The following is a 23,874-nucleotide window of genomic DNA, read 5'->3' on the forward strand; positions in this document are numbered from 1 at the left end:
CAAGACACATGGCAAGCCCTCAGTCAGTGTTAGCCATTATTGTTACAGTTTCATTATTTTATAGAAACCTTTAATATAACCAGCCACACATTAAGCTCTCAACAGCTATCATGGTACAGAGGGCACATGGAGATACATTTGTTTATAAAAGATGTCTGTGCCTAATTACCTTTAGGTCTTGGAAAAATTACTGCAAAAAGCCCCCCAAAACAAAAAACAAAAAACACATGGACTCTCCATAAACCAAAGGATAAAAATAATTGTTTCTTTTCCCACATGCCTGGAGAGATGTACACAAAGAACATTAATTTATAATGCAGCTTCATTATTTAGAACTTTAAGAAGACTTAGAATTGCAGCAACAAAAGGACAGAAAATGTCAGTGTCTTTGGTCCAACTTATGCTTTAGCATAGGAGAAATTTACATGAACCAAATCAACCTGTCCAAGTTAACTTTTCATTAACAAGCTCCAGTGAGGGAGATCCTAGAACTTTTGGAGAATTCAATAAATGTAAAGTATTTTCCAATGCTTAATTATCATTTTTACTGTATATGACCTGTAAAATGTGTGTGTGTGTGTGTGTGTGTGTGTGTTTTATCATCTGGAGGAATCAAGGAAAAATGTTCTCCCAGAAAAAGGGTCTTTTATACTAGAAGAGACCATCTCTTCTTCAATAACATTTGAGAGCTAGTAGTATCTGAACAGCTGACTCTAATGCTATTCCTATAATTGCCATGGAAAACTGAAGGAGTATGTGTGAGATTTACACACAAATGCTATTCTAAAAATACTTCTCTATTGATAAAGTTCCAAGGGAGTCTTTATATCTGGTCATCCTTAAAAACCTTAGTCACATCTCATCATTACCATGGATTCATCATTTCCTCTCCACTTATCCACAAGGATCTGAATTTCTGCACATCCTTTATTGCCATTTAGAGATATATTTCCCTCCCTTGGTGTATGTTGCTGTTTCAACACATTTTATACCTTCTCAGGTGTGCTGATTATTTAGGTCACTGGAAAGAGAAACAACTTACTGGGTCTGATGTGTGCTTTGTCTGGTATTCTGGGCCTCACAGGAGGAGTATACAATCTGTGTGGTGCTGAAACAGAGGAAAAGCTTCGTATTTAATAACCAACATTCCATTAAATGGGATTTAGCATCCCAGGGACCAGCAACTCATACACATTGCATAGAAGTGGAAAGGATGTTCTGAAACCTGCAATTATGCATTACAGTATTGCTGCTGAAGGAAAGTAAAACAAGCAAACACATTCATGATTGGAAATAAAGGCACACAGAGTGGGATAAGTCATTTGTAATGTATGTAAAGGATTAGTCTCCATTTAGTCCATCTTTCTCAAGGGCATTTATTTTACCCAACGGTTGCTTAACATGGTAAACATATAAGCCAACTAGCCATCCATCCATCCACATCTCTCAATTGGGAAGTCAGAGTGGAACATTATTTTGCCAAAGAAGACAGTAATCTTAAAGATTAAAAAAAAGTATATATTTTTAGGTAGGTTGAAAGAGTGGGAACACGTGGTCTCTATCAAACTGTCCTAGCTCATGAACCCTGAAATGAATACTCGCTTAGTCCTATCCCTTAAAGCTTTAGGAATGGGAGACAATGACTTCTGTTGCCCTGCCTATCAAGAGAGGGAGAGCAAGGAGCAAGAACTGGGACAGGCCCTGGGAGCAACATACCACCTTGTCATTTCCTGCTCCTGTTACTCAGGGCCTGGCATGGTGAGGACTCCTAATGAAGACTTGCTGAATAAATTTAAAAAATGAGCGACTATTGTAGGCAGGCAAATTCTTGAGAAACTGAGCTGAAATACTTTTGCTTCCTAAGATTTTAAAGTGTGTTTTCATCCTGGAATTCCTCCATCTTTCCCTTCCCTCTTCTCCGCGCTCACTGCCTCCTTACCACTAACTCTCCTGGTAATGCTTTAGCTAAGACTGGAAAAAATTTTTCTTGCAAACTATGTAAGTAGATTACATCATTTTGATGATTTTGTTCACATCTTGAGTGGGTATTTATATAATCATAAATCAGCAATGCCTTGCCTACCGAGTTAAAAAAAAATACACCTGTGAAACAGATTATACTGTAGCTCATTTATAAGCTTCCAATGTGAAGAGTGATGAGCAGAATTTTGCCATACTTCAGGCCAAAAACAGCAGATGCATACTGAAATTCTCTGTAGGTTTAGTGTGGACCTTTCAAAATGTAGCAGCTAGAGTGAACAGAGGTACTGATGTTATAAAAAATTAATTCTCATTATACCCTCAAATGGTGTAATGATGATTTGCAAATGTTTTTCTTCAAAATTCTCTTTGACAGTGGTAGGAGTCCCTGTGAATTGAATGTATTTCAGTTTTTCATCTTAATTTCTTTAATGTTAGATTGTTTTAGCTTAAAGAAATGCAAGGATCATGGTTATTAGTCTCCTTCTAGGACAAATATGAGTTTTAAAACTTTAGACAGGAAAGGGATATAAAGCAGAACACAGAAAATAAATAACACAGAAATAATCAGGACTACACTCAGTATTTCAAAGCCTATTTCATAGGATCAGAATTTTTGCTTTATTTTTTCCCCACAATCTTTACTTAAATCTAGACAGAATTTTTCATACAAGCACTGGAGTATAACTTAAGTTCAGACTGTGAATTACTCATATAGTTCATCACTGAATAACACGTGGCCTTGAGAAAACTGCTCTAGGGCTTTAATTTTAAACTGAAACAAAAAAAAGTGCTTTGTGAACATATGTCCACATAGTTTTTAATGACTAGTAATTTTAAAGGATGCTTTTGTACCTAGTTTTATAAAAATCTATTTAAGAGCATTAAAAAAATACTGCATGAAGATAACATCAAAATGAAACAAACAGGATTATAGGAGAAACACCTTGAAGTTGTCATGTTCTGCCCAGCACAGGGAGAGGGTAAGGAAGATGTAACTTTCCCTGGGGTGGGGCAGGGATAAGGGAGCGGAAATAAGTAAAATAAACAGTGTCCCCATAGTATGTCTAGTCAAGTGGATTTCTATTACAGTGTGAGAAAGGCAAAGAAGAGTTTGACTATTTCAGGTTTTGGGTTATGGCGTGCTGCAGGGAACTTAGTAGACAACGGAACAAGGGTGTCCCAGAGAACAGGGGTTGGAGATTCTACTAGCAGGCTCTATGTCAGAGGTTTTAGGCACAAAATTTCTTTGGAGCACTTGGCTCCCATCGTGGAGGGTTTAGAGATCAAAAAGCCACACAGGTCATGGTCCATGCATGGGGAGAGTGTGAAGACCAAGAGGAGTCATTTCACCCCCTAGCACCTCTCTCAAATTGCTGTGTGCTGTCTTACGTCTCTGATGCCTGATGCTAAAAACACAACAAAACAGCTGACTTCCTCTTCCACAGAGCTCAGGCACACATTTATGAGGGTTTGATGAAGGTGATCTAGGGACGCACAGCATGCCTTTGTGAAAGTGGACCCTCTTGGTAATGCAGGCCTATTGGGCTGGACCAGATGGCTAATGCTACTCCCACCCTTAAGATGGGTTCTTTCCTAGGGTGTTCTTTGTCGCCTCATCCCAGTGAATCCCTGGTGAACTCACTCTAAAGATCCTTGGTCCAAGCCTAAAAAAAGTATGAGTCCTAGGGCAGCACAGTTTAGGCTCAAGCTAATGAACCTCAGAACATAGAATACATTGAATAGATATATTAAGACATTTCATATAATGATATCAGATCCTGGATATACACCCCACCAACTATAAAATTCCTGTCTAGTAGAACCATGTTCTAGAAAGAATTTGATAAAAATTCCACATACACTAATAAGTACTGACATTCCCATTAAAGTAAGAAAAAACAAAGCAAGGAAAAAATGGGCCTCCAATCTTTTATTCTCAATTCTGAAATCTATAACGCTTTAAAAAGCTGAAATCTTTTCTTCATCTGGCAACACAATCTGAACTGAACAGTCTTTTTTATGTTGCTTATTATAAATGTTTATATATTTTGCTGCAAAAACAATGTATTTCATTATGAGAATCAACTATCTTCTATTAAGACATTAATTGCTTCTATTAAGCAAGAACATAAAAAAATAAACATACAAAAATGAGGGTGTGTTATGGATGTAACATGATTGACCATCTGTTGTTAATGGTTGAAGCTGGTCATGAAGATATGGGAGGGCTGCCATTATATTAGGTTTCTTCTGTGTGGATTTATAAATAAATAAAAAGTTAATAAATAGAAAGGTAACAATGTAAGTAATAAACATTTAATACATAATAAAAAATTAAACAAAACAAGTAAGAAAAGATTGAGAAAATTTACAAGAACTATCCTATGCCATAAAGTGCTCTAGTCATGTTTATTTAGAATATGTACTGCTCTTATTATAAAATACCTTAAAATTATATTTTTTAATAATTTTTCTTATTATTTCAAATTTCTTACACCAGATTTTCTCTACAAATTATAACTGACAATAAATAAAATAAATGTGTCTTCCAACTCCTTAAAAAAAGTTTACTTTTGTGTTTTAGACTTCCTACCATATGAAAGATGTAGAGATGAACAAAAGGGATCATTTAGAACAGAAAGAAAAAAAAAAATCCACAAAAATCCCAGAAATCCACAACTGGTTATAAGCTAAGTAGGATAGAAAAATACAAAAAGGATAGACTACTGAGAACATGAGATAGAGCTTTGTGTAGGCAAGTTCATTTCCCAAGAAGTAGGAAGGAAGAAATAAAAGGACATCTTCCCCAAACCCTCCCTCGATGTTTAAATATTAAGTCATCTTTAAAAATTGATTCTTCTCCTTACAAGTTTCCTTCCTCAGGATACAGTATCAATGTCCTTATGGAGTAGAGGAGATGGGACAGAGGGAGGCAGAGAGAGAGTGCGAGGGGGTGAGGGAGAGGGAGGAGAATGGGGAGGAGAAAAAAGCTAACACAGGTTCTTATTTATCAGATGTGGAAAATGAGGCAAATGGAGGTTAAACAAACTAAAAAAGCATGGTGAGAGGAGGCTTTCATTCTTAGTTCTCAGCATCACATGGTCAACCCAACATTCAAATGCAAAGTTCTAAATAAAGAAACGGTCTTCCCTACATTCGAGTGATGTACATATAAATATTCCTATTCGGCGGATGTCCTGCACCTACAAAACGAAGAAAACTAATTCACTGTGATGAAAACTGACATTCTGAAAAGAAAATTTCTTTCCTGATTAAAAATGAAAATAAATGGTTTACTATGCAGAAGTGGGGAAGCAGCATTACCCTGAGTTGTCTTTGCCAATTCAGTTGTTAGTGGAATCCTAGTTGTGAAGAATCCTTGGGTGGATTGGTCTGTTTCTGCTGGGGAAAAACACAGTAAGATGGCTGGCTTTCAGTAATTATCATCATGAACATGTCAAAAAAACCTCACACTTTTTTTTCCCACCCCATGGGAAATTGCTTTTATAAGTAAGCCTTGTCATCACAAAATTTCAAAGTTAAAGGTACATTTTAATAACTCATTTATTTTATTTTATTTTAAAGATTTTATTTATTTGACAGAGAGACACAGCGAGAGAGGGAATACAAGCAGGGGGAGTGGGAGAGGGAGAAGCAGGCTTCCCGCGGAGCAGGGAGCCCGACGTGGGACTCGATCCCAGGACCCCGGGATCATGACCTGGGCTGAAGGCAGACGCTTAACGACTGAGCCACCCAGGCGCCCCTAATAACTCATTTATTATATTTGCTATCTTCTTGCTCTATTATTTTAATGGTTATTATAAGGATTTCCAAAAGCTTTGAGTTCACGATTATTGTTTCATGATCCCGGACATGGCTGTTCTCAAACTGTGCCTCTTAACTGTTTTCATACATTACTGTCTTCATGCCTCCTCTCTATTCCATAAACTCCACAAGTTATTTATATGAGCTTGAAAAGAAATACATTGTATGAAAACAGGTGCATTTACACCGTATGAGGATAAACATTCTTCTATTTATGTGATGTGAGAGTCAAAGTTTATTGACATACACATTTTTCCTGGCAAAATAAAAAAAAATAAGTGTGGCACTACTTCTACTCCCGTATTATCTCGAAGTCATCACAGCATCATATAAACATAGCAAATTATACTTTGCCACTTTACCACACCCTGTATCCAAGAAAATACTTGGGGCATAGAATACACTGTCACCTTTTTTTTTCTGCCCTGCTTTATAATCTGGATTTTGCTCATAACAGACATACTTGTGACCGTTGGCAGGTGATGGTTCTTGCTTCAATAAACAAAGGTACATTAAAATAAATAGGGAGTAGAAGTTAGACAGCATATCTAGCAGTGGTTCTTGAAAAGTACTTTTGACTTTGCTGTCATGGGTGATGTTCACTTTGTGGAGTATGGTTAGAATAGATGAATGTTTGGAAATTAGGGTGTACTTGCTCAGTTTTAAATTTGTTCCTTTAAAAAGGATTTCCTTTTGAAATGTGATCAGTAACTGCATCTCAGTAGACACACACAAAGGATAGATTTACTTGAAAAGGGATGGAAGGAGGAAAATAAGGCCACTGATTTAAACACAGCCATGTGAGATGCATTGTGGACAGGGCAGAGGAACCAAGGAATCAACAAACACAGCTGGAAATTCTTGTTTTCTGATTCATTTTCAATCGAGGATCAGGCAAACTGGGGTTTTCCATGCTGTGAATGTGTTGGTCCTGAACTCCTGAAAGCATGGACCACTCATCCCCACCAACCTTCCTGATGCATCTAGCCATGCTCGTTTTTCCAGGCAAGTCATGTGCTCATCAGATTAGCCTGACCACCATTCTCTGAATTGCCTCTCTCCCATCTGTCTTTAGCCTGAAAGAACCTTTCACATCTTTAACTTCAACTCTCACTCCAGCTTGAAAATTCGGGGTAAATATCACCTCCTCTGTAAAGCGTCCCCTGATGCACCCAGTAGTTGGCTTCTTTAACATGTTGCTCATTTCTCTATCACACTCGTTTGTACAACACCGAGGTGAATCCCAGGAGCTCAGGTGACTGAATATGTGGGTTCCAATCCAGCTTTGACATTAGCTGTGTGACTGGGCCCAGTTTTTAAACCTCTTTATGCCTCAATTTTGTAATCTGTAAATGGGGCAATTGTTGTGTGGCTTAAATGAAAACATCACACATAGTGCACTGCAGGGCACTGAGGAAGCACTACTATCACTGATTCTGTTTCTTCATATTAGATGCTGAGCTCTCCAGAGTCAGGACTCACCCTTAAAACAGTTTCTTTTCTGGAACTCCCATTGCTTAGCATTTTATTTAGCACCCATAAAATAGTCAATGAATTAAAAATGAAATTTTTCTTCCCAATGGCAGTTTCAAATATGGAAAAAAAGCAACCAAAAAGTATAGCACTGATACACTGTGAGAATATTCTTCGTTTTAGAAAAGTTAAAATTTTGTCAAGATGTTTTAAAATATTCTAATTTCTATTGAAAACCAGCATAAATATTAGAAGGACAAATATACAGTTAATGTAAAAGAATCAAGTGAAATGGATGTCTTTTAATAACGGTAAAAAGAGACCCTCTATTGTTTGGAAACATCCCATAAACACAATGCACGCATAGCTATTTCAAGGGCAATCCCTAAAAGGTAGGTCCTCATTGGACTGAAATATGAAAACAAAATTTACCCAGAGTGGCTTGCAGTTCCTCTTCACTAGTAGTACTTGGTGAAATCATGGGTATGAAAGGGCTGCCTCGTGTCTCTAAAGGAGCTGCAAAAGAAAGGCACCAGCGTTGTCAATCTTCAGATGCAAAAGCCAGCACCAGGCCAGAATAATATTACACGAGATTCCTTCATTTGAAACAGAAAAAGGAAAACATTAGGTGGGTCATGAAGAAGAAAGTTAGATGTACACAGAACCTTCAGGAAAATGACTGTGGAATATAAGAATAATGGTTCTCAACTGTTTTTTTTCCCCCACCAGGACAGATAAAAAATAACAGTCGGGGCTTGACACTCTTCATGACCATCCCTGGTTAAGATGGGGTATGAGTTAAAAACAGTCCTGGTTTGTCAGCTGTAGCTATCTCTCTTTCCCATCCACAAGGACACACAGGATTACAAAGTGAGTGAAAATATTCATTCTTGTAGCGGTCATCTGGAGTCTCCTCAAGTTTATTTTTAAAATTAAGCATTGGCAAAGTTTAGTATTTTGACCAATATTAATAATAATTGCTTACCAGAACCTTTCATAACTTGTCACATGCTAGTGTGTTATAACACTACAGCTGAGAACCACTAAACATGCAGAAAATGTTAACTAGATGGGCATGAGCACATGGAATTGTTCTGAACACGGAAGTAATGAGTTGTCTTAAGTTGGTCTTCAGAGCAAAGCCTTTACAACAGTGAAGCCATCGCTTTTCTATTTTGGAAAGAGTAAGAGTAATGAGAATGAGATGATGAGGTGGATTGAGAAGAGATGATGTTTCAGTATGGTAAGTTGAGAAAGACCTGCAATTGGAAGGTAGCAAAGAAAACTATTAGAGTTGGTTGGTAGGGGAAAACCATTACCTATTGTTGTCTCTGGTGGATCAGTTCTAAAGGTAACAGGTTGCAGAACTAGGCCAAAAGCAAATCAAGGAAATATATTTATGGAAATTACTACCTGGTGAAGTAAACATCATTTGTGTGTTTCTATTTGAACATTTAAACATTATCGAAGAATCATAATAAATATGAGAGAATTCTATATATTAGATGCCACTTAGGAAACTTAGTTTAGCTAAAACTTTAAAGATCTCATTCACTGTGACTTTGAGAAAAATTTTTGAGTAGGCATGCACATTTTTGACTTAAAGTACACCCACAGTTGGAATGTAGTTCTATTTACATTTTGAAAGAAGGTAAAAAGTGGTTGGCTCAGTTAATAAGCATGTCTTATAATTTTAGCATGATCTCCTTTTCGATGGAAACACTTCCATGGAAAACTAATTATATACTATTCCTTCATTCTAACCAGAGAAAAAAAATTCAAGCAGATTATAAGATTAAATCTTCACCAAAAGAAAATACACATTCTATATCTATAATTTTCTCCAAACTTCTTCCATATCACAATGATTAAAAAATGCATTTATCTCAAGAACATTTTTTGAAAAACACACTTCCTAATGGGGAAAATAAAACTATTTATTTACCAGGTTCGCTCTGAGAGACTTCAGGGTCTGGTTTAGGGGGAAGGAGCACATCTCTTGGAACTGAAAGGAAAAAGATTATAAAACACTGTACTCTAAATGCCACATCTGGCATGAAACCTAACCCACAGATAAAATATCCTGGAAAACATGAATAAAGCAAAGGTATTTTCACAATGGCTGAAGAGTAAAGCCAAGAAGATGACTGTTTTCTTCAAAATGAAAAAAGTCACTGTGTAAGGAAGGTTCTGTGGCAGTTAAACAAAATTGGTCACAGTTCTTTATGAAGCCTCCCTTGAGGGGGGAAAAAAGAGGAAATAACTAATGTCATTAAACACAAGTCAGTAGAGCATGCGACTCTTGATCTCAGGGTTGTGTCAAGCCCCATACTAGGTGTAGAGGTTACTTAAAAATAAAATCTTAAAAAAAAAAAGAAAGAAAAAGAAGGAAAACCAGCAAATCAGTTTTTGCCTGAGGTGGTTAGCTGCCATTTGATATTCAGATTAAAAGTCCATTGAGAGCAATGAAAAATATGTTATCCTAGATAATGTAGGCATAAATGGCCTATAAATTAAGGGAGACCACAAGAAAGGCAAATTCTTGAATATCTAAGAGGAGAACAAAGTTTTAGTCTAAAAGGCACTCATAGTTATTCTGGGGAGAAAATGGAGCAAGAAGAATCTACCCATCATTAGAAGTCACCACATGTAAAGTTTATGAGAGTGCTTGTTACTAGTCAATGCTAGATAAATGCTACCATTTTGTCATTCTTAGTGATGTGGCTTCTGGTAGATTAGGTTTCAGGGCCTCCTGACATATAAGAGTATGACAACTAGGGACAAAAATGTCAGCTAAAAGAGACCTACTTACAGTTGGTCCCTGATACCCAGTACATTTTTAGAATTTACTTTGGCAAAATAAAACAGTAGGCTGCGAATCTGACACCTCATTTCTCACTGAGGAAAATACCAAGGTAATTCGCCTATTATTAGCACCAGATTTCTATGACAAAGTCTCCTTCCAGGAGCAAGGTAAAGTGCTTCTTTGGCTCAGTTTCCCCATAAAGAGGTCCTTCTCAGTCCTACTGTCTTGCTGAAAGGTTTTCCTACCACAATGAAGGTGTGGTAAGTACCAGAATCCCTTTGGTAGACACTGTAATTTTCTTGCATCTTAAATGATGCTGGGGAAAAAAATTAGGATTCAGGCTAGAGTTCTACCTCAGAAAAAGACAAGGAAAGCTTTTGCTTTTGACCAAGCATTACTTCCCCATTAGTGTATAGTTTATATAGAACTGACACTCTCTTTGTACTGCTTTTGGAGATCAGATTTAACTTGCATATCACATGTGTTCTTAGTCTAGACCTCTAAGTCCTGATGAAGTTATAGTTGTGGAATTTGGTACAGAGAGTAGGATCTTGACTCAATTTGAACTTTTATGAGCTAAAAGATAACATCCACAGGAACTTGAACATTTGAATTTTTATAAGAAAAAAAAAAACACTTCGGGGCACTTGTCTGCCTTTAGCTCAGATCATGATTCCAGCATCCTGGGATGGAGCCCCACATCGGGCTCCTGCTCCACGGGAGGCCTGCTTCTCCCTGTCCCCCTGCTTGTGTTCCCTCTCTCACTGTGTCTCTGTCAAATAAATAAACAAAACCTTAAAAAAAAAAAACTTCAAAAAGATCAGTGGTTCACAAAAATTAGAAAAAACTTAACCTAATAGTGAACATTTGCCCTCTGCTATGTAGTATTTTTGGGGATTCGAAGGGTAAAATATGAGAAATTTCCAGTTGTAAATCAAACTAAATGTTTATCTGGAGGGTGAAAGACTGATTTGGCTGTGTGAAGATCATGGCCATACAAAGCGGCCTGTAGTTTCTAAATACCCTAAAAGGCTGCAGTTCTCAACTATACAGACAGGAGCTGGGATTAAGGAGAGGCAGAGAAAAAATGTGCTACCAATAAATCCGCCGTACTGTAAATACATTACTCGCTGCCTGCTTTCGTTTACTGTGGAATGTAGGCCAGGGTAATGTGGATTCCTGCTGCTGCAATTGGCACTTTTTAACCATGAAGTGATGATTTAATAAACTGTCACTGCAGACTTTCTAAAGCAGGTGAAATCAGTGGAAAGGAAAGAAACAGAAATATTCACAGGAAAGGGATATGAATCATTCTCTTACTTGGTCAAGAGCTGCTCCAAGAAATGAAACTTTTTTTCTTTTTCCCTGTGTGGCATTCCTCCATATATTAAACTGAATAAAAGCATGATTCCTAAAATCTAAATCATCCATGTGGAGAGAAACTTTGTGTATTAATAATGACAATTTATATGAGAAGGCAGTTTTGATTTCCTTATAAGAATATTTTTATAATAAATATATGTAATTAATATATAATATTGGCATATTTTTAGACTCATTTATATTAGCCAACTCACCATTTATATTGACCAATTGTATTACTGTCTTTTTGAATAAAGTACACCAATCCAAAGAAAAATTCAACCAAGACAATTATGAATGGAAATGTCTAATATGGACAAATGTAAATGAATGAACATGAATGTTTTGCTTGAGTAGATGAGAGAAATTCATCTGTTATTCTCTGATAAAGATGGGGGAATACGAAGTTTTCAATGAGGTTTACTCCATCAATAAGCTACAAAGAGACTGATTATCTTGGAAAAGTAATACACATGCACTATACATAATTTTCATCTCTGAATTCCCTGTTCCTTTATTCTAACCTTGTACCTTTAGGTCCAGTCTAGGAGGAAGCATGTCTCCCACCTGTTTGGAGGCCACATTCCAAGGTTTACTTGTGCCGTTGGGCCACCCTCTCTTCTAGAGTCTTTTACCTTCCATTATTTCTATTATCTTACATGTTTCTCCATTAGTCCATATTTCCATTTATCCATGATTTCCTTGCTCTTCACCTACAGAACAGTTCAAATGCTCCAACAGCCTAAAAATAACGATCATTTCCTCAATGTGGCTTCTCCTTCAAACCATCCTTCCCTTGATCTCATTCCTATAATCAAAAAACATTATCTGCCTTTTCTTCTGGTCTCTCAATTGTATCTTCATCTGCTGTGGTCTGGCTTCCTCTTCATTGACCTCCTGCAACAGTGGATCCGCAGTGCTTTATCCACAGCTCTCAAGTCCAAATGCTCTGAAAACTTAGCTTTTTTCTGTACTATTAGGCAGCAAAACCCGACTAGACCTGACCTAAGTCTACTTACAATTTTTATTCATCTGGTATGGTATAACTATTCATACTTCTTACTGCAGACATATTAATATATTTGGTATATGCTCTGTTTTACCTTTCTAACATCTAGAAACTGCTGGATTTTGAAGCATGGGCCCACAGGTTTCAGATATGGGTTTCTGGATCTGCACTGTCAGGTCCAGCAGCTCCTCTGATCCCGCTCTACCGGTCATTGTTGACCACACTTCCCTGCCTTACCTCCGGAGGCCCTCTTTCCTGGTTCTCTCTTGTATTTTTGGCAGCAACTTCTTCTGGCTCATCTCCTATCCATTTCCTAAATGTAACTGTGTCCCCCAAGTTTTTGACCTCTAACCTCTTATTTTTCTCAGTCTATACTTTCTATTGGATGATTTCATTCACACACAAGATTTAATAACCTGCTAAATGTGGACAGGTGACTCCCAAGTCTATATCCCATATTTTCGGTTTAGAAATCCTGAAATACATTTTGAACACCAGTTAGACATTCCCACTTGGAAGTCCTACTGGCCCTCCAAACCCAGTGTGCACAAACACGGTGCTTATTACCACCCCCCTCACCCCTGTGTTCCCTGCCTTAGTTAGTGGCATTATCATCCACCACTTGCCCAAGCTAGAAACAATGGTGTCATCCTCCTCTCCATAGCAAGAGTCATTGCCTACATCCTAGTGATTCTACTTCCAAAGGCATTTCAGCATTCTTCCCTCATTTCCTAACTGCAAAAATGCTTACGTGTGCCTGCAAATTGGAATTTACCAAAGACAGTAGTCACAAAGAACATTTGTGAGGATTGCATAACTTGCCAAAATCTAGATTTTCTTTCTGGTTCACTTCCAATGACAGGTCTATCCAGATACCCACGGGCCAGAAGAGTCACCACAAAGCCAGGACAGCTCTTGGTTTAGAAATACATCTACTGGGGTGCCTGGGTGGCTCAGTCGTTAAGCGTCTGCCTTCAGCTCAGGTCATGATCCCAGGGTCCTGGGATCGAGCCCCGCATCGGGCTCCCCGCTCTGCTTCTCCCTCTCCCCCTGCTGTGTTCCCTCTCTCGCTGTGTGTGTCTCTCTCTCAAATAAATAAATAAAATCTTTTAAAAAAAAATTGAAATACATCTACAAAGAAAGCACAGCCCTGTTGAGCCAGGTATCAGGGCAAGTCCTTTTCTCTGAATTTGAAATCATTCCTCTGAGGCGGATCTGAAGAAAAGCCACTTCTGTGTTGGTTCTGGACATGGCGTGTGGGCTCAATTTGTCTAGATTCCTCATTAAATGGTATAGAGAGAACTCAACTGAGTGGCTGGAAGATATTTTTTAAAAGCCTAAGTGGATGAGACCTGTGTTATATCTAGGAATCTACAGAATGGAAGGGTTGTGTGGCCAATCCCAGACTGACTTATTTGATATAGATCAAAAAATTCAAGTTTGTTACTTCTGATATCTCTCAGAATAAATTTTGAGATAAATCTTGTAACTCTGTCTTGATTTCAGCATTACATTTTACATTTTCAGATTTGGCAGAGCATCTACTTCTCTAGGACACCAGTACATATTAAACCTATGTGTAAGTTCCCCTCTGCTTTCTGAGATAGAACCTATAGGAGCTGGTAAACAAGATCTTGGGTTCATTAGGATGCAAATCTGTGCCTAGTTATGACCCGGAAACTGAACCCAAGAGAACCTAGTCTGTTTGAACACTCATGAGAAAATTGAAGATTATTCCCACAGGCACCACACCCCTGGAGCAACAGGGGAGCCCCTGATGAATAAATGGTGGGACCAGCACCAGGTTTAGAGATTGAACTCTAATTGAACATGTGGAACTGGAGAGTCAATAGAATAAGCCCAGTGGAGGTGTCACGGGGCAGTTTGGGCTGTTGTTCCCGTGCTCAAACTTAAGGTTTGAGTTTCTGTGAAAAAATAAGGTGGAATTAAGGCGGATATTAGATATTTAAAAAGAAAAAATACTTAACTATTAGATATAGTTTAGTATTAGATGTGGTTTAAGGAGATTAAGTCACCTTAGGACCAACAGTATTACTTTCTCTAACAAAAAGGAAAAGCACACAAAATCACTCAAACCTACCGTTGTTATCATTAATGACTCAATTTCTGTGACATTTTTTTCCTGCAACTGAAAAATGAGAAACTGACCTTTTGCAAGTGAGAAGATCAACTTTTTTTTCTTGTTGGTGGCTACAATACTGGCTGTTGTGTTTAGTGGTACAAACTGACATTCTACATTTCAGAGCTAAGGAGCTTCTCTCTGGCCTACTGCTACCTGCAGCAACCAGACTATCCCACAGCAGCAGTAATACACCCCCCCCCAACCTACCCCCCCAACTTACAAATCTGGAAAACATTTAGAGCAAGTGAATTCGGGCTTGCTTCCAAAATGCCATCATTTCATGCTACAACTTAGAAATCCTTTGGTTCTGGGAATGTTCCATAGGCTTCTAGGAGCATCTAGAAACTTATAATAATTGGACCATTAAAAAGAAATAAAAAATTATAGCATTTTCAGATACTCTAGTTAAAAATTAGCTTTGTTTGGTTTATTAGAGAACTGTTCCTCTTACAGTGGATTCTTAAGGTCACTTGAGCATCTAGAGCATTGGTGGCAAGATTCAGGAAATGTCTGGGTCCTTGCGGTTCCCGTACCAATCACTCCCACAGATATAAAATTATTCATCCCATAAATGGATGAAAGGCCTTCTCAGATGATAGGCAAGAGATAGATTTGTAGCTAAAGAAATCCTTTGTGTATGGGAAATTTCTTATTTCTCTACCTAAGCTGTTGCTCCATGAACTGTTAAAGTAGAAATTGAGAAAAACCCTCAGTGCTAGGTAGTGTAAAATTACTGAACCAAAGATAATGGGTAAAGATCATTTCCTCTGTTTGCAAAACATTTTATCACTTTTGCAGAGAAAAAACCCATGAAATTCTTTATTTTATCTTATTTTGGTGAACCATTTGAACATAATCTAGTTAGCATTAACAGGTTTTTTTTTGTTTTGTTTTTTTTATAAGTCAGAATATATGAGAACTTTAGTTCTAAAGGAAAGGTCTACCCTTGGCATAATTCTCTACCTTTTGATTGAATCAATAGCTTACTATATGAGCAACTAGATAACCTATGGAACCTCAGAGATGATTATACCATGGATGATTCAACATGGTGTCGGAACATGAGTGAAATATTGGCCTCATATCTATCAGTTCTCAGGTGTCATTGCAGCAGAATGTGACAGGAGAATGCATTTGGCTTAAACATGAAATAAATCATTTACCAGGTGGAGTATATGATACTTCTGGACTTGGTGATGTTTTTGGCTTTGAAGTAACATGCTGGGACACCTTGCGGGCTGAAAGAGAGAACTCAGATTGTGAGTCATTTTGTTTCAGCATCTCCCAGTCCTGCTAAACACAGATGATATGACAAAGTGTAAGCCTGACCACTGATTTAAAAAGAAAAGTACTGAAATGGGAATTAGATAGAAAAATAAACTTTAAGCTCTGAACATTTATCAGAATTCCAGATGCTTTTAGAAAAATGATGTCTGAGAAACCACAAAATATGACTAAGCATAAGTGTAGGATGGAGAATTTTTTTTTGAAATCTTCTTTTCAGAAGAGATAACTATTTTATTTTCTTTTTTTGAAGAGATAACAAATTAATGCAGAAGTGTTCGTCCTTTCTGGATGTTTGCTTGACTCCTCAAACCCAGCCTCATGTCTTTCTGTGAAGATGAATTTAGCAAAGTCAGAGTAGAAGGCAATGAAGCATGAATAAGACAAGCTTAAAGTCAGCTCAGGCAACAGCAGAAGGGGAAGCAGGAGGGACCGGAGCATGTAGGCTTACATTCTACACCCCCTGAAATTCTTAGGCCCCACCTAAATCTTTAAATGAGCATGTTCATAAACTAAAATGGTCTTCCCACAACTGTTCCTTTGGAGTAATGAGTTGTTAATGTAACAGATACCAGAAAAAAAGGTCTGCTTTATTTATAGCTCATTTTACAATTTCAAAAGTGGTTTTGTAAGGAGTGTGCTCTTTGATTCTCACCATAATTGTGGAAGGAAGGAATTATGAGCTTCACTTTAATGGCCTGGGTTAGTGACTGTCTGCCTGAGGTTACATAGTAATTAAGTACTGGAGATTAGACTTGAACTGAATGCTGAGGTCTAGACATGGGCACTAGGTCCTAAAACTTGGGCTTTCTAGATCCCAGCACTGAGGTCACATTTTAACTTGTTTCTTATTTTTTTAGGTGGAAATAATAAACCTGTCCTAACCCAAAGGGTGGTTCTGCGAATTAAATGTGCAATGTCAAAATGATGTGAAAACTATATAACTATAATAAAAATCTTTACCACTTCTAGAAGATTTTTACAAATTTGACATTGATTTTTACAAATTTTACAAATTTAACACCTGAGTATATTCTGATTCTCATGTTGTTTGCCCCCACATGAGCCAGAGGCACCCACAGTTTTGCTAGTTATAAGATTTCTAGATATGAAATTAATTGGGTTGTTGACTATTACCTATGAGCACAGGAATCTAAAAATCAAGCCTTTATGCAATGACAAAATAATTTTGATGATTTGTTCCAAACTTTTTATTCCACTTTGCCCTTAAATGCCAAATACAGATTTAAATCTTGCTATCTAAGCTTAAATAGGAAGAAAGTTGGTATGCCCGATTACGGAATTTCATTCTGAGGAAAGTAGTGGATGGGCACACTGTGTTGCACTTGAAATTGTACACACTACTGTCAGGGATCCCCCTAAAGTCTAACAATAATAATTTGCATTTGGTATTGTATGTATGCATAGGACATTCTCTCACCCAGATGGCCTTTTGAAATTACAAGAGCTAGCCAAACAAATGTGAAATGTAGAATATACTAATAATGGGAAATTAGAGTAATTAGAGTAAGATCCTGATGGATGATAAATATTTTTATAAGTACAGAATATATAGCTGAAAAAGAAAATGATGAATGTCTTTTTTGTTACTTCATATCTCCTTTACTTTTAAAAATTTTACTAACCAGGAATTTATTTATTTTTATTTTTTATTATATTAATCACATTACATCACATTTTTATTATATTAATCACATTACAACACTACATTTTTGATGTAGTGTTCCATAATTCATTGTTTGCGTATAACACCCCGTGCTCCATTCAGTACGTGCCCTCTTTAATACCCATCACCAGGCTAACCCATCCCCTCACCCCCCTCCCCTCTAGAACCCTCAGTTTGTTTCTCAGAGTCCATAGTCTCTCATGGTTTGTCCCCCCCTTCAATTCCCCGGCCTTCATTTTTCCCTTCCTGCTATCTTTTTTTTTTTTTTAACATATAATGTATCATTTGTTTCAGAGGTACAGGTCTGTGATTCAACAGTCTTACACAATTCACAGCCAAAAATTTATATCCCCAATGTCTTAATTCTCACCACTTCTTTTCATTTCTTATTTTCTAACATTCAACAAATTTTCATGCTTTCTTACTTCTCTCAATTTCTCCTTTCTCTGCTACTTTTGTTTTATGCCTTATATTTAAATAAAAAGCTGAGAGATTTTATGTGTTGAGTTTCTAAAATCAGATTTTAATTTTCTATCAACTTAATATACTTGCTTTTTTCATTCCTATTCTATTCATTAATCGTTACTTATTCTCTAATAATTGTTTTTCAAACTATTTCTTCAGGATGAATGTTTCAAGTGTATTTATTGTTATTTTAACTTTCTTATTCTTTCAGGGGATTTTTGCCTTGGTACCTTTATACACTAGGTATCACACCCATATTATTTTCATAGCAAAGCCTTAGTAATTAAATAAAACACATTTAAAAATACATTAAAGCAGATTTAAAATCATTAGCTAGATGTGGAACATAGAATTGTCTTTTAAGGAATTTTCCTTCAAAGAAAAAAATGACAGGCAAAATTTCTCTCAGAATCAGATATTAAAGACTATGCCCAAATCTACAGTTTTTTCTTTCAGTAGGAATACTGAGATATGATTAAAGAATTAGTAGTAGGAATTCAGAACTACTACCTTGATCGAGCATAATTTTGAAGCTCCTAATATTCTTCTTTCTCCAGACTGTAAGCGGTAGTAAAAGTTCCTTTTCTACCAAACTGGGGAGGTGTACCCTTATACTTTTTGGAAGCAGACCATGTATAAATGGTATTTTTTAATTTATGTAGTAGGGCTAGCCTGTAAATTCCTTGACCATGGAAAGACACAATTTTGTCTCACATCCCCAGTGTCTGGCACATAGTCAGCATGCAATAAATATTTGTTGAGTGACTACCTGATGAAATGAATTAATTGCTTAAACATTGAGGGGTGATATAATTTGAAATTAGAGAAAAGAGATAGGAGATCAATGACAACAGACAAGGCATGACCAAGTACATGCTTGGCGTAGGCACCAATGCTAGGAATGTTTGGAAGAACTGAATGCATCATACTTATTAGCAAATGGACTGCAGAGGCTGCATGAGGGAGAGGAGTAAAAGTTAGATGTAAAATACTGAGAACCTGCCAGAGATGTAAATGGGAAATTGAAAGGAGGAAAAGATGATGAACTTTTTTGAGACATGTCAAATTTATGATATCCCCAACAGAGATCCTCCAAGGCAGTTGGAGAAATTGAACAAGATCTTGGTTGAGAAGTTAGGGTTCAATTTAATCATTCAAATAAAAGCCTCTTGAAAAGAATACAAAATAGTTTATAATGGCTCTTGTTTGGTCCTTACCAAAATTTTACAGCAAAACCACCAAAGCCATATTATATAATCATTGTTATAGGAGAGAATAGATATACATATAAAACAGATCTCCATGACATACTGTTAAATACAATCTACTGAAAGTTAAAAAAAAAAAAAAGTGATTGGCAGGAGGAGGCACATTCAAGGACCATGGAAGGGACAGGTATTCTCAAGCTCAGAGAGGCAATGGGGGTAGGCAGTCTACTCTTTTAAGAAATTCCATTCTTCTCCAGCTCCCTCTTCAAGTAATGTAACCATAGGGAAGCTTTCTGGAATAAGCTATTCCAATAACATACTTCTTAATAAAGTTCAAAAATAAACATAAATATTTTTAAGGTTTCAAAGGAAGACTCATTTTACAAGAGTTAAAAACCCAACTTGCTAAAATTCAGTAGAATAATTCCACTAATATCAAACTCTTCAGAATATAAAATATGTATTTACCTGGCTGTGTTTGTGGGATTCTCGGATGTGGAGATGTTTTTGGTTTGGGAGGAGCACGCGGTGTTTGCTTGGGAGCTAAAAGAAAGAATATAGGTTTGGAGAGTTTGGAGCTCTTGAGTGCTTCAAGAATCACAGTATCTAAGCTTCTAGGGTCTCAAAGATGAAGACCTAAATACACAGCAATTAATGCAATTAAAGCTCCTAAAGAACCACAAAATATAGGAAGATAAATTTCTTATTATAATGGAAAACAAAACAAGAAAGTACATTAAATGATGTCTAAGATATTCAGCTGGCAAATGAAACTGTTGGAATTTCAGAAATATCTACTTCAAATACCTTTTAAATAGGTTAAAAATAAATTTCATAATAACAAGAATTCATCCTTATTACAAGTTTACACTATTTTACCAGAATACCCCAGTATAATATTTTAAGTGCAGAGGAATACAATTTCTTCTAAAAACAAAGTTAGCATGTTACATTCCAAATATACCTAGAAAATAAATGCATTTTAATAGCAGTGCTAATGGAAAAATCTTATTAAACAAAACACAGTTTTCATTGGTCATACTGGGGAAGAAAACCTGAACAGAAATTGAAAGGATATATTCCTGAGAAAGTTATTCCTTTCTTGGGCAATTCCTAAAGTAGTTCTAGGACATTCACTGTAAAAACCCAATTATATGTTTACCAAGAAAATTTGAAGTATATCCTGCTGGAGGAAAGGAATAATCAAACGTGATGTTGCAGCTTGTAGAAACACCTCATTTGGACTGTCTCAAGTGTGTTTGGTATAAACAGCTTAGGAGAAACAAAATGGTTTTCAAGGTCACCAAGTTTCAGGCACGTTAAGGAAAGCTTGCTGAAAATAAGAGTTTTTAGATACTAGAAGTTTCTAAAGAGTCTGCATGCAGTGGTTTCAGTGGACTCTTCAGTGGAATTGCCTGTAGAGAAATGAACACCAAGATATGCAGGAGATTGTACTGGTCTAGGAGCCTGAAGATTTAGAACTCCCTTTGCTAATCACTCAGTCTATAGCCTCATGTTCTCCATCAAAAGTAACAGGACTCTTAAGGGCCCTTCCAATCCTGAAATTCTGATTCCAGAGTTTCTTTCAATCTTGTAATTTTTTTCACTCTCAACTTCCTTGCTTGCTGAAGTTCCTGATAGGCTATTTTCTTCTCCCAGGGTATGAGGTAGGTATCACTAAGAGTACTTTCAATTAAACAGTTCCATCATATCCATTAATACTGCTATTTAAGAAACTTGGAAAAGTTAGAGATAACTGGCAGATTCAGTTAATGCAGTTAGTGTGAAATTTAAGTAAAAATAAACTGTAGAGTTTAATAGGCAAAATTTAATAAGATATTTTAGAGGATAATGTATAAAGTTAATATTCATATCTCCTTTGGAAATAGACACATGTGAAATCAGTTTAATGATAATCAAAACACAAGTTTGGGTTTATTTTTGATAAACTATCAGTCCAAGAAAGCCTATAGATATTGAGAGGATTTTTCCTTGTAAGAAGCAGCACATTTATTCATGCTGGTGATTTATTTTCCTGTATTTCAAATTCCACTATTAAGTAAGCCAACTAGCTGGTTTGACTCAGTTTCTCTTATTTACATGCAGAAAGGCCAAACTGCTGCAGGAAGAGGAGTAGAAAGAAGTAAAGGACTTGAGTAATGATAACGTGATTGGCCAGTTGTACCCTTTTATGTGTTTTGCACAGTGAAATCTGTTTCTGGAGGTTTCTGTTAATCTCAAACACAACTTAGATACCTTAAGATATTTTGTACATGACCACAGAACTTATAAAAGTTCTAGTCAAGATGATAAAATATTTAAAATTAGGATATTTATATTTTAAAATGGAATATAAATGTTCTTCCCCAGAAACATTACTATGTCCTGTTAACACTTGCAGAGTAGCTGAGAATGGTTTTTCAGCCAGAATATTCACAACGCTGTCATGTGAATGGCTATAGCTTATGGATAGAAGTGGGGCATCAGAAAAGTAGGATCGCCCAGCAAAGAATGTGAGCAGAGTGATTAACTTAGGCTTTCTGATGTCTATAGTGCCCATACTGTCTTTCCATTCTTATGAAGTCTGCAAACACTCACCTTCTACATGAAATACAAAATAATATTTACCCGGCTCGGTCGAAGGCTCATCTGGGCTGGGTGGGATTATAGTTTGGGAAAGCAGAGGAGATGTCTCTATGGTAATTAAAGGAAAGTACCTGGGGTTACGATAGTGCTTCACAAATTTTGAGTACAGATAGATGACAGAAAGGATGGTTGCAATTAAAAAACAAAAAAGGAAAGAAAATTACAGCTCTGCAGCAAAATAGCATTCCTACTTCTTCATAATGCATTTAGTTTAAAAAATGCTTAGATGGCAAATTCCAAAATACTTTCAAAGTAAGCAATATCCTTACTTTTTAAATCCTCACTTCAAACTAATACCTCCTCAACAATCTTAGAAAGATATATTTAGTAGTAGCCTTAAGGGGAAAACCAAAGTAATAAAAAATGTTAAAGCATGAGCCAGTGAAGAAACATTGGATTTCACTTAAAATTAGAGCAAAAAAAAAAAATCAAACATGTAAATGAATGTGACGGAATGAGTGTTAATGGAAAATATGTTGCTAGAGCAGAAAGTAAAAATGGATCACCATACAAAAAGAAAATGGAAATATTCAACACAATACAAGCTGGCAGAATGTTCAATGTTAGGAAAAAGATGTTTTAGGTTTGACAGTTTCATTGACTTAAGTAGAGAAAGAGACCAACATCTAGATACAAAACAGAAGAGACTTTTTGGACAATGGTTATGAATAGAAGCACCTAGAAAGAAAATTAACTGCCATGACGAAGAATGATGTTGCAACATGAATTCACAATGAAAGAGAACCTGAGGTTCTCAGGTGACGGTGGCGATGAGGACAAAAGCTGCTGAGGTGTGTCATTACCTAGCGTGGTCTCGGGTGGTTCAGACACATTTGTAATAGATTCCACAACTGTATCAAAACAAAGGAGAACAATTTTAGAAAACTTTAAGATGCTAAGCTATAGTGAACCCTTTCCTTCTTGAATATCAACACACCTCATTCTCTTAGAAATTTGCATCATATTTTTACAGATAGGACAATGGATTTAGAGAAGAAGAGAGAGAGAATGAAGGGGGAAATCCTCTTCTGTCATACTAATTCTCCAACTAATTTTAATGCTTTAACTGTCATTAATTGGCTGTCAAATGCTATTATGCCTCAATATTTTGATACCATAGAGAAACCAAAATTTCTGTATTCAGAGATCAATTATCACTGTAGTTTGAAGACCCCAAGGATTTGGGAAGCTACTGCTCTTCAAATGAATTCCATTGTAGAACAAGTACTACAGCTTGAACTTTCGGACATAACATAATGTTATGACGGACATAACAGATGTTAATTAAAAATTTGTTGAATGAATGAATCAAAGCATGAAAACTTTTACCACCTCCAGTCTTTGGTTCCTCTGGACTGAGTGGTGTTTTGGCAGAGGGGTACAGATAATCTGTTACAGTTGGTGCTATGGAATAAACAGGGAATGGCTGGTTAGTGGTGGGCAGGGCATCACACACTGTCATAGGACGCTGTATTTAATTTGAAAACAGAGGTTTGTTATCTTAAGTTGGTACATTCATGAGAATACATAACATTTAGGTAGATTAGGAAGATGACTGCAATTTTAGAGGGCAGAGATGAAGGTGGAAAATCAAGGCAGTGTTCAGCATGGGCACGTGCACACACACCACAACCAGCAGTGTCTTCAGCAGCTTCTACCTGGAGCAAAGCAGGTAATGTCACTTCCTTACATATTTTAAGGATTCTAGTAAGAAAAAGACAAAGAGTGAGTCCTTGAAAAGCATAAGGAATCCTAAAAACAACAGAAACATGAAAACTAGGATGTGCATATTCATATTTAAAGAATGGTCAGAATATTAAAAAATTAAATCTCACATTCAGAGTGAAAAGGAGCTAAGGCAATTGTGAAACTTGCATAGCAATAAACAGGCACCAGCACAACGTGCTGTATGTAACATGTGACTTTTAAAATTCACTGGATGAGCACAGACAAGATGTGAGGAGCTACGAAATGTCACAAAGC

General features: G+C 36.7%; 1 protein-coding gene across 10 annotated transcripts in view; it reads right to left on the reverse strand.

Annotated features, from left to right (window-relative positions):
* Positions 1 to 23,874, reverse strand: part of LOC110582342 (ABI family member 3 binding protein) — a 243,312-nt gene that overhangs the window by 47,862 nt on the left and 171,576 nt on the right. For 4 of the 10 annotated variants that reach the window (XM_044919605.1, XM_044919613.1, XM_044919615.1 and 1 more), the window contains 10 exons: positions 23,224 to 23,295; positions 22,695 to 22,742; positions 21,874 to 21,939; positions 19,714 to 19,788; positions 15,765 to 15,839; positions 9,227 to 9,286; positions 8,601 to 8,648; positions 7,714 to 7,797; positions 5,308 to 5,385; positions 1,043 to 1,108 (listed from right to left, as the gene is read on the reverse strand). In XM_044919605.1, the coding sequence (XP_044775540.1) occupies positions 1,043 to 1,108; positions 5,308 to 5,385; positions 7,714 to 7,797; positions 8,601 to 8,648; positions 9,227 to 9,286; positions 15,765 to 15,839; positions 19,714 to 19,788; positions 21,874 to 21,939; positions 22,695 to 22,742; positions 23,224 to 23,295 (672 nt within the window). The remainder of the gene's footprint in view (positions 1 to 1,042; positions 1,109 to 5,307; positions 5,386 to 7,713; positions 7,798 to 8,600; positions 8,649 to 9,226; positions 9,287 to 15,764; positions 15,840 to 19,713; positions 19,789 to 21,873; positions 21,940 to 22,694; positions 22,743 to 23,223; positions 23,296 to 23,874) is intronic. The other 6 variants (XM_044919633.1, XM_044919631.1, XM_044919621.1 and 3 more) reach the window with 3 other exon arrangements.

Source organism: Neomonachus schauinslandi, chromosome 1 (genome assembly GCF_002201575.2).
Source record: "Neomonachus schauinslandi chromosome 1, ASM220157v2, whole genome shotgun sequence".
NCBI classification, from domain to species: Eukaryota; Metazoa; Chordata; class Mammalia; order Carnivora; family Phocidae; genus Neomonachus; species Neomonachus schauinslandi.